Genomic DNA, 16,903 nt, shown 5'->3' with positions numbered 1-16,903 from the left:
GGATTTCAATAAGAAGTTTGTGAGGCGTCAAACTTTTTTGCATCGATCGCCAACATTTCGCTGTAACGCTGATATTGCGTCCTGCTCCGTCCAAAATCTTAATTCCGTGTACATCCAGTATCCTTGCGTGAAATAGTTGAGACCTCTCTGGAGAACTCTCTTGGACTAGTCTGGCGCATTTGCCAAAAAATAATATTAGCTGGAATACGGGTTCGAAAATAGACTGCAAATATGTTCTGTTCAGTCGCCATTTTGAAAGCTTGTGGGACATGGCTAAGGGGGCGGAGCTTAAGGTGGCCATCGGAAAGGTCGATTGTTTTGCTATTCGTAACTAATTGAAGCGCAATATGATTTGAATTTAACACTTTGCAGTAGAAAAAAAAAAAGACCTTTGTTGTTTGACTGATTGTCTGGATTAGTGTGTCATGGGATATTTTTTTTTTCCCGATCTACACCAAGATATGGTACTGTAACAAATTTTCATTGTTCAAACTAGAGCTGAAACTAATGATTATTAGTAAATCAAATTTTTTTTTGTCAGTTAATCATGGGTTACCCAATTTAAAAATACGACGTGATTTTAAACTGGCAGTGCAGAAAATCCACAAACAAATGTTTGGTGTGTAAAGTATTGGGAAGCGGTGGAAGACGTTGATCATTTTATAAATTGAAAGCAGATGTTTGTGAATGTCTTATTTCAATTAAACGCAGATAATGAGTCTGTCATATAAGATTGCAGAAATCGGCGATTACTGTTGAAGGGCCAAAATTCTGAGTTTGACATATTATGTGAAATCTTAACGATTAATTGAATGTCAACTTGATAGTTCATCAGTTATCGATTTATTCATTTAATTGTTGAATCTTTAATCTTTTCACTTGTTGTGAGTTTTAATGTTCAATTCCTTGTTAGAAAAGGGCAAGTTGTGCAAAAAGTGCTCAAACATTCAACAGTTTGACAACTTTAGAGAAGATTACATAAATTTCACATGGAAAATTTTCTTCCACCCGGAAGCTCCTCAAAGTATTGTCATGTATGCGTTACACATATTGTGATTACTTGGCAGGTAAATCATCGTTGGTGCCGTTGTGTCCTCACAAGGGGGTTTCATGCGTCTGGTTTTCCCTCGTAGGTTATCATCAACAGCACCATCACCCCCAACATGATGTTCACAAAGACGTCGCAGAAATTCGGCCAGTGGGCGGACAGCAGGGCCAACACCGTGTTCGGTTTGGGCTTCAGCTCGGAGCAGCAGCTCGCCAAGGTGAGAGCGCAGAAAAGCGCACGCTTGCTTTTGTCTAACTTGAACCGACACTAAAAGACATCGTAATAATTGTCACCTTCCCGCCAAGCATTTGCGTCCGCCCCTCTGTGGTATGGAATTGTCGAGCTGTCATTTTATCTGCCGCAGGTGGTGTAGGCGGGATAGCAGTGCTGTATTAATTATGCAAAATGTGTGACATCATACGTGTGCAATACAATGGAACCTGATAATGTGTTCGGCAAAAGGGAGGAAGGTGACACCGTAAACACTGAGGACGTCTTGCGTTTTAGGGTTCTGTTGGCATTTATTGTAACTGAGATAAATGAGCTAAGTTCGAGAAAATGTTTGTAGTCGTCCCAAAGGACTAGTTTCTGTCATCTAATCAATAGTGTAGCGCCACCCTTCAAGTACTGCCGAACTTCTTTTGATACTTTCCGGGCCTGCAGAGCGCATCGGATTTCAGCCTCACCCAGTACATTTGTAAAGGAAATACCATTTGGTATATACATAAGCCGCAGCTGTGTAAAAGCTGCAAATGCCCACGTTGAAACCCACATCGAGAAACGTGATATTTACAAAGAAATACGGTGCACAAAGTTTTAATAGCTTAGCTTAACATTAGCAACAACACGGTAGCACGAACAGGGCTGGTTTAAGAAAAAAAAAAAAACGCCACTGCAGCTACACAGTAGCACAGCACTAACAAAGCCGATGGGGGGGGGGGACCCTAAATCACTAAGATGCAGCAGTAACACAGCAGAAACCCGCTAGCGTGATGCTAGCACGTCGCTAACGGGGCCAGTTTAAAAAAATCACTGGCACCATACTGGATACATGGATACTGGCAATCACTGAGATGGAGCAGCAACATGTTAGCACAGCGCTAACAGGGCTGGTTTAAAAAAAAAAAAGAAAAAAATACCGGTAAAAAAATCACTGAAAAACTGCATCAACACGCTAGCACAGGGCTAACGCTAGTGCATCGCTAACATAGCCAGTTAAGAAAACAGAACATACCAGTAAAAATCACTCAGACTTGGCAGTAACACAGCAGCAATACGCTAGCACAGCGCTAACACTAGCGCATCGCTAACAGGGCTGGTTTAAAAAAATAAATAAATTAAAATACCGGTAAAAGTCACTTCCTCGGCAGATATATTCCACCGGTCTCACTCTTAGCTTTATCACTCTTGTGGTCGTTAGAAAAAATGCACAAATAAGCCTCATCACCGCATAAACTGCAGGGTTGAAAGCGTATGAAAAAAAAAGTCGTAGCTTGTAGGCTGGAAATTACGCGAGTTAATTTGGCACTGGTTAGAAATTGAAGAAAAGAAATGCGAAAACTGCCGTCCTTGGTCAAAACGACTCTTAATAGCTTCCATCTTTGTCATCACGTCGCGTTTGTTCAAAAATTGTATGTACAATATTCTATGGCAAAACAGATGAGTTTGTAACTGACTACAAAAACTATGACAAGTCGCATGATTTTGAAACTGACTCCAGCTCGTCGGCGTGATTTTCAGTTTGCCGAGAAGTTCCAGGAAGTCAAAGATGCGGCCAAAATGGCAAGAGACAAATCTCAGGAGAAGGCGGAAGTGCTGAGCAATCACTCCCAGGTAACTTCACACTCAGTACATTGCCGACCTGCACGTTGTCGAAATCCACAAAATAGAGACCATATAATTTTGTTTATTAATTTTTTTTTTTGTAATTTTACACCTCTCCATGTGCTTACCAAAACACACTTTTTGAAGTACTCCTTTGTACCTGTTCGCACTCTCCCGCTGGCAACTAATGGCACAATAACACCACTGAGGAAACGAAGACTCTCCCTTCCCAGCGCAGTTCTCCTAATGAGAACATTTCAACTCCCACTTGAAGTTTGCTGTAAAACTGGCACAAAATAAAAGAGAATTAAACACTTTAAGTGTTGCTCGCACATAATATGAATGTCAAGTGTTTGTTGCATGAAACAAACTAGCAAATACAAAATGAAGAAAGTGTCAATAGGCCGAAACTCGTATCCAGACGCTCACAAAAAGAGGAACGTGCCATAAATGTCGTTAGGCCACGCCTCTTAAAGGCACACATGCTGTGATATGCATCAAAGAATCTACAGCAGGGGTGTCAAACTCATTTTTCTCGCAGGGCAATTTGTTGTTCCGGTTTCCCTCTGAGGGCCGTTATGACTGTGGATCAAAAATATTTAACCCATTCGTGGGCAGCGCCACATTTTTGGGACGACATGATTTTCACACATTATATCCTTAAGTATATCAAAATATTTAACTGTTTTAATCTTATTCTGATTATGGTTTTTGGGATGGTCTACTAATAAAACCCAAGTACCCTCTTGCGGGCAGCGTCCCATTTTCGGGACGAGATTGTAAATTAGTAAAGTTATCATATAACTTAACCATAAACGAAAAATAAGTGTTATTTCCTAGATTGTAGCCTGTTAGGAAACTTTTATCTCAACAAGGCAAAAATTTGCCACCCTGTCCATGAACGGGTTAATTATCTCATCATATTTACATTATCAATTTATGAGCTAGTTTTGGAATCAGAAGTCAAGGGTAATGTGTTTTTCAACTATTCATGTTTGGTAACACAAAAATGCTCAACTTTATCATTTATGATATAAAACAATTTTAAAATTTTGGTACAGATTTTTCACAAGAATCGTGGAAATTGACACTCTAGACGTGGCTCTGCGGGCCACATAAAAATCATGTGGCGGACCAGATCTGCCCCCCCCCCGGGCCTCGAGTTTGACACCCGTGGTCTACAGAAACAACAAAAATGGATATATCTGCTTTTGCGTCTGAACTCTTCAATTACACTTAAAAAAAAAAAAAAAAAAAAAAAAAAAAAAAGATTTCTATCTTATTTTTTATAAAATACAGGGTCATTCGTCTTAAAAAATGGCATTTTTGTTGGGTATAAAACACATCGAATACCTTTTTAAATCTGCTTTATATAAAAACATTGATTTACAACCTTTCTGACAAAACAAAATAAACTCGTAAGTGCAGGTGGCAATTTATTCTGGCAGCGTTGTTATCCGTAGTCACAGTTGACGTGTCCAATTGCACAGTGGGTGCAGGATTTTGGAGAGGCCCTCAAACTTGAGAAAACTGCGGGTCAGGTACTTCATTTCATTCCCGTAAAAGGGCCCTGAAACTCCCCCATCCTCCCAACCCACCAGGAGTCCGGACGCGAAACGCCGTCGACCAACCAGGCTTCGAGCATCAACGGCACCGACGATGAGAAGATCTTTCATGTCGGTCCGGAGGCTGTCGTGTTGAAGAATGAGAACGATCTCCTCAAGAGTACCGTAGAACAGAGGTGAGCCTTCCTTCGGGTTTTTGATTTACACTTTCAAAGCGTCCTCCTTTTTTGGGTTGGGGTTGGGGGGGGGGGGGGGTGAATATTAAGCAGTGAGCCCTATTCAGCTTTCTTCAGGACCACTACAGCGGCGCTTTGAAATACCAGTGACCTTACGTAGGTTTTCCTTCTCATGAGGATATGATCCGTTCTCAGCTCTTTTTAGCTTTGATTTGAGAATAAAATTTTTGATAAGAGTGCTGTTTTTTTTGAACAAATCAACTCCGAAAGAAGCTTTAAAATATTTATAACCACCTCCTGTCGATTTTTATCTCAATAAACATGCTTTGCCTTGATCGTCAATTTAGCTCAATGCTAACAAACAATGCAGAAACCTACCGACAGCTTAGCCAATAGCATTGCAGTGTTGCTTTTGTTTATAAAGGATATTTGAATACAAACAGTGGAGGAACACATCTTGACGAGTAATATAACAATACTAATCATATATTCTGTAAAAAGCAATTAAAAAAAAAAAGACTCATTTCACAGAAGTTTACTGAGGCATTGGCTTCTTTGCGTTTCTCCATGTGTACAAAGTGCACGATGTGGCCAGAGCACGCATTTCGAAGCAGCACCACAAATGTCCATTGAACTGAAGCAAAAAATGACATTTGTCAACATGTTTACGTTCTATTTAATTGCGTGTCATTGTGCTGCAGCGGCGCGTTAGCCTCACTGTTCCGAAGTCCCGGGTTCAATCCCAGACCCGCCTGTGTGGAGTTTGCATGTCCTCCCCGTGCCTGCATTGGTTTTCTCCGGGCACTCCGGTTTCCTCCCACATCCCAAAAACATGCAACATTAATTGGACACTAAATTGCCCATAGGTGTGATTGGGAATGAAGCTGTTTATCTCAATGTGCCCTGCGATCGGCTGGCGACCAGTTCAGGGTGTACCCCGCCTACTGCCAGTTGAGAGCTGGGATAGGCTCCAGCGCTCCCCGCGACCCTCATGAGGATAAGTGGCTAAGAAAATAGATGGATGGATTATGCTGTAAATTTATGAAGTACAATATTATAGTGCTAATTTTCTTATTAAAAATGTTTTTTTTTTTTGCAAGCCTGAACCGTATGAATGGCACTGCCACGCATTTCAGGGATTGAAGTGATTTTGATTTGCGAGCGTGGTCGTAAAATGATTAACTCGTATCTGAAGGCACCGCTGTATTTAACATTCCGAAAGAATTTCACCAAATTCCGAATAGGTCCGTTCCCGGGACGTCATCCTCCCGCGCACAAATCACGCAAACATACGGTACTCCGACGCGTGAGACTGCCCCACGCAGCCATTTAGCCTCATTAATCCCAAATCGAGTGCAGTAAATTATAATTGCATGAAACGGCAGATGTTGCACCAGATGGGATTTTCCCATGACCCGCAGAACTTTGCAGTCAACTGTAACGACGGCGGCTCCATTTTTTTTTTTTTTTTTTTTTTTTTTTAAATAGCCGGAGCTCGTTTGGTGAGCAACCTCAAAATAAGTCGGCCAATTATCATTCCGCCGCTGGCAAAAGTGAGTCGACTGGATGACATCTTACTATGCAAATAATTATAATTGCTTCGGTTCCTATATTGTAGTGCGCAATGTGTGCTCCCCCACACGTTGCTTCGCATTGCTTTGACCGGCCTCTACGAGGCTTCGGGGACTTACTGGAGAAGTCCGACAGCGTGCAAAATGGCCGAAACCGGCACAGTTTTAGAACGCGACTGTCCACGTGTGATTGCGAGTTCCTTAACACAGCCATGCATTCAAAAAAAAAAAAAAAAGGAAGACAGAACTGAAGAGGTTTTAAAATATATATCTATACGCTGCTCATTTCAGAGATGTTGGATTTCCTGGTGGAATTCCAGGATAAGCCTAAAAATATAATAAAATTTAAAAAAAAAAAATCCATAAAGCAGCTTTCACAGCAGGTGTCTGAACCATGAATGGACAAAATATTTCCTGGTTTAATTAGAACTGTCTTTTTTTGTGTAAAAATGTACCTACGTTCAGTAAGTTGTCATTAAAATGCTTCAAACGGCGGCTTTTGTGCTTAGAGCGCTTTTCCCTTTTAGCCTCTGTAGACTTTTTAAGACCCCTTTGTCTCAACTAAAAAAAAAAAAATATGGAACTTCGCACATAAAAACAAGAAATCATCATTAGGATGATTCTATTCCGTTCAAAATCACACCAGTGGGCACGAACGCCAGGCTTTTCGACACTAGCCTGTCTAAATGTTCTCTCTTTTTAATAACGCTCCCCCCACCCACCCTTCGGAACCGTCTCGTGTCTGACAGCAACGCCAACGCCAAAAAGTGGGAAACGGAGCTGCAGACGTTGCGGGAGAATAACGCCAGGCTGGTGGATGCGCTGCAGGAGTCCTCGGCCAACGTCGAGAGCTGGAAGAAACAGCTCGGCGCCTGCAAGGAAGAGAGCGACGCGCTCAGGGAGAAGGTGATGCAGTTTGGGGGTGTCCAAGAGCACGTTGACCCGATTGTTGGTCGACTTAGCTTGACAAGGCCTCTTTAGTCTTTTTTTTTTTTTTGGGATGATAATCGTGCGCCCCTCAAGGAGGAATTCAGTTGCCACACTGCTGCATATTTTAAGAGGCACGCCAGACAGAAAGGCAGCGCACACGTGTTGGCCTACGCGGGGGGGCGTGGGGGTGTCACAGCACCGACCGCGGGGCACCTAGACGCAGTATCTTTTCGCCAAGTAGCTGTGGCAGGACTCGAAACGTGACCCTCCGATTTTACAAAGTCATAATGAGACATTTTATTTATCGCTGTGGCTGTATTCCAGACCAATAGGTAACAAAATGCAAAATAAAACGACCACATAGAATCATTGTTGTAGTTCTACATCCAACCACATTTTAAACACACTTAATCTAATTATAACACTTTTTTGAAAGTATTCATTTGCACCGATTCTCACTCGCTCGCTGTCCAGAAATGCAAGGCTATTATATAACATCGCTTTAAAGTAATGAAAAGACTATCGCTTGCAAACAAATTATGTTTGATCAAAGTTGCTTGCCACTCCCAGTTGAAGTTTACTCTAAAATGAGAGAATAATTTCAGCCAACGAACATTTGTGAGCTTGATGCTAACATATAATTCAAAACACCATAGACGGACTAACAGAAATTAGCGTTGACGTTGCTCCAATTTAAACGACGAAAAATACCGTAATTTCCAGCCTACAGAGCGCACCTGATTACAAGCCTCGCCCGGTACATTTGGAAAGGAAATACCATTTGGTATTTACAAAGAAAGACGGTACACAGAGTTTTTAACGTTTTAATACCTTACCTTAGCTTAATATAGTAACAACACGGTAGCACGAACAGGGCTGTTAAAAAAAAAAACAAAAATAAGAACCGCTGCGGCAGCTACACTGTAGCACAGTACAAACGGGGTCGGTTTAAAAAAAAAAAAAAAAAAAAAAAAAACCCTAAATCACGGAGATGCGACAGCAACATGCTAGCATGGCGCTAATGCAAGCGCAGCACTAACAGGGCTGGTTTAAAAAAAAAAAAACATACCGGTAAAAATCAGATTCAGCAGCAACACGCTAACGCTAGTGCAGCACTAACAGGGCCGGTTTAAAAAAAAAACAAAAACAAAAAAAAAAACATACCGGTAAAAATCACTGAGACACGGCAGCAACTGTCTGTCTGTCGCTTGCGTGCGTTCAGATTGCCGAGCTGGAGGTGCAGTGCAACGAGGCCAGTCAGGAGAAGCAGAGAAACGCCCAGCTGAGGGTCCGCGTGCAGGAGTTGGAAGCCGAGCTGCACGAGAAAGAGCAGGTGAGGCGCAGATCTCTGGTTTTTGTCCTGGCCGAGACGGACATTCGCTCTCCCCCAGGTGGTGATTATAGACTTGGTTTGTCGTGGGGGGGGGGGGGAGAATCCCTCCTCATTTGTCATCTGCAATTACCTACAAGTTTTTTGAATTATGAGCTTTTATTTTTCTCAACGCTAACTACCCCTGCTTGAGTGACATGGCCGCACGCAGACATGTTCCGTGCTCTTGTCACCGACTGTTTACACATATTGTTGTTTGTTGGATTCATAAACTTTTTTTTTTTTTTTTTTTTAAGCCCCAAAACATTTTAATAATCAATGACAAACCACATATCAGCATTTTGTAGGTTGGAAAAAAGATTGAAACAGCAGGTGCCGAACCACAATAATGTGTGTGTGTGTGAGGGGGGGGGGCTGTATTTTTACACAATAGTGATTTTTTTTTTTTTTTTTTTTTTTTTTTTTAAGTTACTGATTTCACGTCTTTCATCAGCCTTGTGAGGATAAGCAGCTAAGAAAATGGATGGATGATGTTTGTTAGGTAAATTGAGGTTTCTAAATTTTCTATAGATCCATCCATCCATTTTCTTAGCCGCTCATCCTCACGAGGGTCCCAGGGAGTGCTGGAGCCTATCCCAGCTGTCAAGGGGCAGGAGGCGGGGTACACCCTGAACTGGTTGCCAGCCAATCGCAGGGCACATGGAGACAAACAGCCGCACTCACAATCACGCTTAAGGGCAATTTAGCGTGTCCAATTAATGTTGCATGTTTTTGGGATGTGGGAGGAAACCAGAGTACCCGGAGAAAACCCATACAGGCACGAGGAGAACATGCAAACTCAACAGAGGCGGGTCCTCAGAAATGTGAGGCCAATGCTTTACCAGCTCATCCCACCGTGCTGCCTTTTTTTTTTTTTTTAAATCATAACTGCAAATAATTTGGCCCTTATTAGCATTAGCAGCTGTGCTCCAATCAGCAAAGTGACCGCTTGGCACGATCCAAATTGTGCCGTTACGTCGAATTGAGAACCGGTCCTGTGCCGACGCGACCTTTTTGACCTTTGGGTCCCGGCTCGGATGCGGACGAGCGCTCCACATCAACTGTAGCGTCCTTTTTTTTTTTTTAGAGCATATAGGCTTGAAAATAAGCAAACTTTGGGAATATATATACTAGTTTCATCCTAACTTTTTGTGAGTGGTGTATATCGGACATGATTTCAAGTACACTGATGAAAGAATCCATGGTCTGGATCGGGGGATTGGGGGATTTGCATTTTTTACATTCGTGATGCTCCAACGCTGAAATGAGCGATCAGACGGCCCGCAGAGGCGCATCTGCCCACTGACTCGCTTCTCCTCGAAACACACGCGTGCGCCATGTGGGCAGAAACGGGCCAGTCACGACGTCGCGCGCGCGCGCAAACTGCTGCAGGTGATGACAAACATCAGATTTTCATTATTATTAATTTTATGGAGTGTTTCTCATAAAGCAAGGGGAGGGGGGGGGGGGGGTGTTCAGGGTAAATTTAGAAAGACAAACAAGCAAGCGTCGGAGCACGGAACGGAGCAACAGCTTTACTGTACATTCGTGAGCCATAACCTAAACCACAGTGACGCAATCTAATGAGCTCCAAGACAAAAGCTGCATCAAAAATTCTGACCTTTGACCTTGTCAGTCATTAATCCAACATTGTTTACTTTTGTGGTTGTAGAGGTGCACGGTATCGTAGTGACAGATAAGTCCGATTTATTTGTTTTTACAGACTCAAATCTTCTGCTCTAAGACTTTTTCCACACAGATCTATTTCTCTCAAATATGTCCAAATTTGATAATCCATTCAAATCAAGATACGACCGTAATTCCCGCCTTACAGAGCGCACCTGGTTCTAAGCCTCACCAAGTACATTTGGTACATACATACGCCGCAGCTGTGTAAAAGCCGCAAGTGCACACATTGAAAACCATATTAAAACACGAGATGTTCACAAAGACGAGTTTAACGCTAGCGCTAATGGCGTGCTAACGCTAATGGGGCCGGTTAAAATAAAACTTACCAGTAACTATCACTGAGACACGCCAGTAGCACAGCAGCAACATGCTAGCACAGTGCTAACGCTAGCCCAGCGCTAACCGGGCCGGTAAAAGTCACTCCCTCGGCACTTATATTCCGCCCGTCTCACTCTTACCTTTTCCGGGCGAGTGCACCCTTGCGGCCGTTAGAAAAAAAAAAAAATGCACAAATTAACCGCATCACTGCATAAAACCGCAGGGTTGAAAGCGTGTGTGTGGGGGGGGGGGTCGCGGCGCCTTGTAGACCGGAAATTACGGTACTTGATTATTGCATTGGCTATCATTTATATTAGTATTTCCAAATATTTATAATTGCTGTATCAAAGAAATACCACTTGGATTCTCTCTCTCTCTCTCTCTCTACGATGCACCAAACATCTCTTTTGTGTCCCAAAATCTCAGGAGCTGGGAAATTTACGGAAGCAGGCAGAGATAATCCCTCAACTCATGGCGGAGTGTGAGAGCGTCACTTCCAAACTGCAGGTAAACTTCTAGACCCCCCCTCCCCCCCCCTTCCTCATGAAACGGGATTGTCTTTCAGATCTAAAGTGGGATTTTTTGGGGGGGGGGCGGGGGGTTGTGCGTGCGTGTGTGTGTGTGTGTGTGTGTTTGCGCTTCCTCGGCCTCTAAAATGTTTCAGCCGTCGGCTCCCAGAAAGCCCCGCCCACCCGTGAACAAAGGGCCACCTGTTCTTCGGACGTGGGCGAAACCTGAAAGTGCGAGAGCGCACGCCGCCCGCCAGGTGTGACGTCGCGGCACCTGCGACTCCGCCCCGAGGCAAAGTTCGCAATAATCCCGAGCGGCATGACGCGTTGAGCGCAGAATGTGCCGGGCTGGGTTAGGATAAAGTCAACAATGACATGCTTGGAGTTCCTCAACTGGCTGCTTTGCAAAACAAAGCAGCCGGCTGGATGAACAACAACAAAGACTTTGAGCCTTCCCCTCCACTTGGATGGCTCCTGAAATGACGGCAGCGAGTTTTCTTTCTTTTTGTTTCTCGTAACTCGTCTGCCGCTAAATCCCATTTTTGTTTTGTTTTGTTTTGAATTCTGTGGCTTTTTTGCCTGCGTTTGCACTCGCGTCTCTCCTCGGCTCGAATGTGACACGCGAGTCCAGATAAAGTTTCAGTAACTCAAGCTGGCGCTCGCAGCCGTGTGGGCGCAGCACCTATTTTAAAACTCTTCCCTCCATCGGCATCCGCGGCATTAAAAGTGTTGCCTGACAGTCTGGACGACCCCCCCCCCCCCCCCCCGGAAACAATCTCATAAACTCGGGGCCCGCGAAATGCTTTTGAAAGATTTTTCGATTGCCGCAATTTAAAACTCGTGTGTTCTTCTACAACCAGAAAAGTCCATTTTGAAATTTCACGCGGTTCGCTGTAAAAATCCCAATTTTTAGTTTTTTTTTTTTTTTTATTTTTATTTTTTTATATACATAGTTCTCTATCAATTTGAGTATTCATCCCATTCAAGACAAATCACTTTGTTGTCATGCAGCACACTTAGAGCTGTTTTTACAGGGGCCGACTTTCAAATTTCTCAACTGATTCAAACCCGACTTCCAAATGTTCATCTTGTGAAGCACGAGTGGATCATCATAGAAATAAATTGTGATTTTTCTTTTTCCAAATCTTTTTTTTTTTTTTAGGGAGGGTGTGGGTCAAGGAACCAATACCGCAAATGTTGGTGGATTTTTTTTTTTTTTTCTCCCCCCCTCCACTTATTCAAGAAGTTTGGGGGAATACTTTTTTATTTTTCTTCTCCCGCCTCTCATTGCAGTTGTACCAGAGGTCAGTTGTCCGTGTTTTTTTATTTTTATTTTTTTTGCCAGTGGTGGTCCCTACGCCTCAAATTTGAGATTTTAAAGTGGACAGAATGTGTCATTTCTAACGCAAATGATCTCATCTAGATGAAACTATATGTACAACTGTTCCATAAAATGCATATCCCGTTCGACGTTTTTACCCAAAGAATATTAGTGTTTATGAATTCAAGTCCGCGAACTTTGACCTAGTTTCTCTTCCCCGCAAAAACGACTCATTTCGTGGGCAGATCTGTGACGTCACCAAATCTTGGATGGGCTGTTTTGGAACAATGATAAGCTGCGAGTCTTTTGTATTAACGCCAAAGAAAAACGTTTTGGGAATTCCTCAGTCATTGTAAGCTAAAACCAATCTGTAAAAATTATTATTTTGATTAAAACGGTACCAAACAAATATGAGCATTTGTCTGATATGACACGCTGTGGCGACCCCTAACGGGACAAGCCGAAAGAAAGCAGCATCATATTATTACTTATTTGTGAAAATATGCCAAGTTAGACTACTTTATCGGCTTCTGTGTGTTTTGTTGCAATAATGAGCATTTTACACGCAAAGTATTTGTCGCGGTAGTCGCGTACCAAATCACTCAATAAACGGCGTTTGCATCTTTTCAAAACAAGACCGAAAACTTCGTATATACGTTCGGGGCATCGAAGCCTTCACGATTTGTCAGTTTATGACCAACTAAACCAAACGAGAACTTCACAAACGCTTACCAGTCGATATTTCCGAGTCGAGGCATTTCCTCCACGATGGGTCTGACCGCTGCGTCGGCTTCTTCGTCGTCTGAATTTGAACGTGTGCGCCGTCTGACTGCCTCAAACTGATAACCTTTAACGCCGTCATAAAGCTCGTATTCTTCACCGTCTTTGCGGGACCCTTCAGAATAATGTTCATCGCTCGAACTATCGGAAAATTCATTGACGGTGGTCCAGTGCACAACGTCCTCCGTCGCTCCCCCGATCGGCTTTCTCCGCCACGTTTCCGTCCTTTTCCGGCGGATACAGCAACGTGCGATCGTTTGTTGCAGATAATCGAAAAATAAAAGTTTCCTTCATAACTGATTAAAAAGCTGCGTTGCGATCCTTCCTTTTCCTTGAAAATGTTGACACACTCTCAAGTCACATTGGGAATTTCGTACCGGATAACTTCGTCCTGCAGCTGAAACGCATAAATTGGTTTTCCATTCATTTGAATGGGGAAACACGACCTCGGTTTGCGTGCGTTTTGCCTCACAAAGGCAGTCCCGGAACTGCCCTGCCGTTTGCTTTCGTAACGTCGCTCACCCAACGCTTACGTTTTTTTTCCCCCCCTTCCCGCCCAGACCGCAGAGACAAAGAACAGAGACCTGGAGGGCCGGATCGACATCCTTCACATGGACGTGGACGACAGTCGTCAGAAGCAGGGCAACATCAAGGGCGAGCTGAAGAAGCTCACGGACACGCTGGACATCAAGCTGGACGAGCTGCACGAGTTCCGGCGGGGGCTTTCCCGCCTGGGCGTGGACAACTGAGCTCCCCCGCCGGCGTTTAAACGCCGTTTACGTCTTGGCGCCCGCTTTCCCCATCTTCAAAAAGTCCACTCGGAGACAATATGGCGGCGCTCGGAGGAGGGAGCGCTCGAGTTTGGAGATTGTGGGGGAGGGATGGGACTGGTGGTGGTGGTGGTGGTTCTGCTTTAAGGGCTACAAGTAACAACACAAAAGAAATGCTGCCCGGTGTCACTCAATTAATAATCGGTGTTATTGTGAAATCCCCCCCAGGTGTGTCACTTTGTACTTGCAAGACGCACACTCGCCACAGAAATGGCAGTGACAATAAGTGCCTCCAGGGGGAGGCTTTTCGGGATGAGCCCCCACTGGTGAGGAGAAACGTCCCCACACGAAAACCGGCGGCGTTCACGGAGGGAAACGGGTCAAAGCCGGACCCGTGTCGAAAGTTGCTCGATCGGTTCTTGCGTGTCCTTCACGGCAAGCCGCAAAGCCGCAGGTCCACCTACGACTATGCCTTGAAAAGTGTATTTGCTATCAAAAGATATGGGGTAAAATGGTACTGAGAGTAGTAGTGCAACTTCCCCACTAGTAGTCCTTTGGTAAAAAGCCTTCGTGCAGACGGGTACAACCGCGTCCTCAAGTTATCCAAAATGAATCCAAGTCAGTTTCTCAATAGTGTTTTGGGTCTACTTGTGCTTCCTTCCACTTATTTTTTTGTTCGGTTTCGGGGCGAGTTGAACGTACTGCTGCGACACGGGCAGATAATGTGAACGGCGCTACTACTCGTACTACTTGCGGCTTTTTGCGTATTTCTTCGGGTGCCTCACTCCTTGTTGCGTTCCCGGTATGAGTAAAGTCAATCAATGCGATGAACAAGAATATACACGGAATACAGTACACCAAACCTTCTGGCTTTGAACATTTTTATCGGAACTACTTTGTACAACAATCTATTTTTAAATATTTCCACAAGAAAAAAAAAAACCCTGTACTTGTATATCTGTCTTAAAATTGGGATTTATTATTCTACGTCCAGCCGAGACAAATGAAAAGCACTTTCTTTTGACACTTGTAAACACCTGATGGCGCTGTGGCTTCTCTTCCTTGTGCAATATAACTTGATTGCTAAAATTTAGTTTGATTACAAGCCTGTGTTTCTATTTTTTTTCCCTTGGTTATTTATACAGTGATTCATGTACAATAGGAGCTATAAAAAAAGTTATGTACTGTGCAAAAAATTGTATAAGAAAAAGCTAGAAAAAAAAACAAAAAATCCCCAAAGTCCATTGGGACGGCAAATGTGTGGAAAGAGGCCACATTAGAGCGCCTCGTTGTTTGTCATGAGTGTGCGCAGGTAACTGGTAATGTGGGAGGGCGAGGTTAAGATCTGACGTGACGGGCGACGCGTGGAAAATCCCCGACATTGATTAATTTGAGGGAAATGTGGGTGGGTGAAAGGAAGGATCGCCAAAGTAGTAGTGCAGGTAGGAGATTGACAGGTGAGTGGGTTTTCGGCACATTCATCCCTCAAATTTTGACAGCGGAGAAAAGGGCCAAAATTTATTTTTTTTTTCTCTTAATATTTCAAGTCTAACTTTACATTCTGATTTGTTTTTGTGATCTTTCTATTTTGGGAGTGATCTGAGAGACAGGCAGGAGAGTACTTGGGGTGTCTTCTGGTAGGAAATGGGCGGAGACCTGCTGGTGGAACCCCCAAAATACAGGAAGTCATACAAGGAGAGTGATTCGTCCCGTAGGTGTAACAGAAGAATAAAAGGTGAAGGTGGGATTGCATCAGGGATCCGCTCTGGGCCCCTTCCTGTTCACCGTGGTAATGGATAGGCTGACAGATGAGGTTGGATTGGAATCCCCTTGGACCGTGATGTTCGCCAATGATATTGTGATCTGCACTGAAAGAAGGGAGCAGGTGGAGGAACGATTAGAAAGATGGAGGCAAGCCTATGACCGAGTACCAAGAGAGGAACTGTAGTACTGCATGCGCAAGTCAGGTGCGGCGGAGAAATATGTTAGAATAGTACAGGACATGTATGAGGGCAGCAGAACAGCGGTGAGGTGTGCCGTTGGGGTGGATTTTAAGGTGGAGCTGGGACTGCGTCAGGGATCCACCCTGAGCCCCTTCCCGTTTGCGGTAGTCATGGATAGGCTGACAGATGAGGTTAGACTGGGTTCCCCTTGGACCATGATGTTCGCAGATGATATTGTCATATGCAGTGAAAGCAGGGAGCATGCAGAGGAACAATTGGAAAGATGGAAGTACGCGCTGGAAAGGAGAGGAATGAAGATTAGCCGAAGTAAAAGAGAAAATATGTGCGCGAATGAGGAAGAGTGATGCTTCAGGGAGAAGAGATTGAATGACTTCAAATCCTTGGTAAGTAAGTTTCTTTCGGCTTGTCCCGTTAGGGGTATCCACAGTGTGACATCTCAGATCAACGCTCATATTTGTTCTTGCACAGTTTTTAATGCCGGATGCCCTTCCTGATGCAAGCCCCCAGTGAGATACAAACTCACGACCCCTGGTTTACTAAATCCGTGCTCTAACCACTGAGCCACGGGGCCTCAATCCAGAGGACTGGAGAGTGTGGTAAAGAAGTGAAGAAACTGGTCCAAGCGGGGTGGAACACTTGGCGGAAGGTGTCTGGTGTTCTATGTGACAGAAGAGTCTCCGCTAGGATGAAGGGCAAAGTTTATAAAACTGGTGAGGCCGGCCATGATGTACGGAATTAGAGACGGTGCCACTTTAAGAGATTTTGACGTTCTCTGTTGGAGTGAGCAGGTTGGATAGGATCCGAAATGGGCTCATTGGAGGGACAGCCAAAGTTGGATGCTTTGGAGACGAGGTTCGAGGGAGCAGACTTGGATGGTTTGGACGAGAGAGTGAGTATATTGGTAGAAGGGTGCTGAGGATGGAGCTGCCAGGCAAAAGAGCGATAGAGAGGAAGACCAAAGAAAAGGTTGATGGATGTGGTGAGGGAGGACATGACGACAGTGAGGGTTAGAGAGGAGGACGGACCAGATAGGCTTAGATGGGAAAAGATGACACGCTGTGGCGACCCC

General features: G+C 44.1%; 1 protein-coding gene across 2 annotated transcripts in view; it reads left to right on the top strand.

The window, feature by feature from the left end:
* The window catches only part of homer2 (homer scaffold protein 2), a 42,123-nt gene extending 26,858 nt beyond the window's left edge, over positions 1–15,265 (top strand). The window contains exons 3-9 of one of the 2 annotated variants that reach the window (XM_061814379.1): positions 1,134–1,265; positions 2,789–2,881; positions 4,474–4,613; positions 6,934–7,090; positions 8,337–8,447; positions 10,917–10,997; positions 13,661–15,265. In XM_061814379.1, the coding sequence (XP_061670363.1) occupies positions 1,134–1,265; positions 2,789–2,881; positions 4,474–4,613; positions 6,934–7,090; positions 8,337–8,447; positions 10,917–10,997; positions 13,661–13,849 (903 nt within the window). In that variant the 3' untranslated portion in view covers positions 13,850–15,265. The remainder of the gene's footprint in view (positions 1–1,133; positions 1,266–2,788; positions 2,882–4,473; positions 4,614–6,933; positions 7,091–8,336; positions 8,448–10,916; positions 10,998–13,660) is intronic. The other variant, XM_061814380.1, reaches the window with a different exon arrangement.
* Positions 15,266–16,903: the final 1,638 nt, after the last annotated feature.

This window comes from Syngnathoides biaculeatus, chromosome 3, assembly GCF_019802595.1.
Source record: "Syngnathoides biaculeatus isolate LvHL_M chromosome 3, ASM1980259v1, whole genome shotgun sequence".
NCBI classification, from domain to species: domain Eukaryota; kingdom Metazoa; phylum Chordata; class Actinopteri; order Syngnathiformes; family Syngnathidae; genus Syngnathoides; species Syngnathoides biaculeatus.
This window is presented reverse-complemented; position numbering and strand designations above follow the sequence as displayed.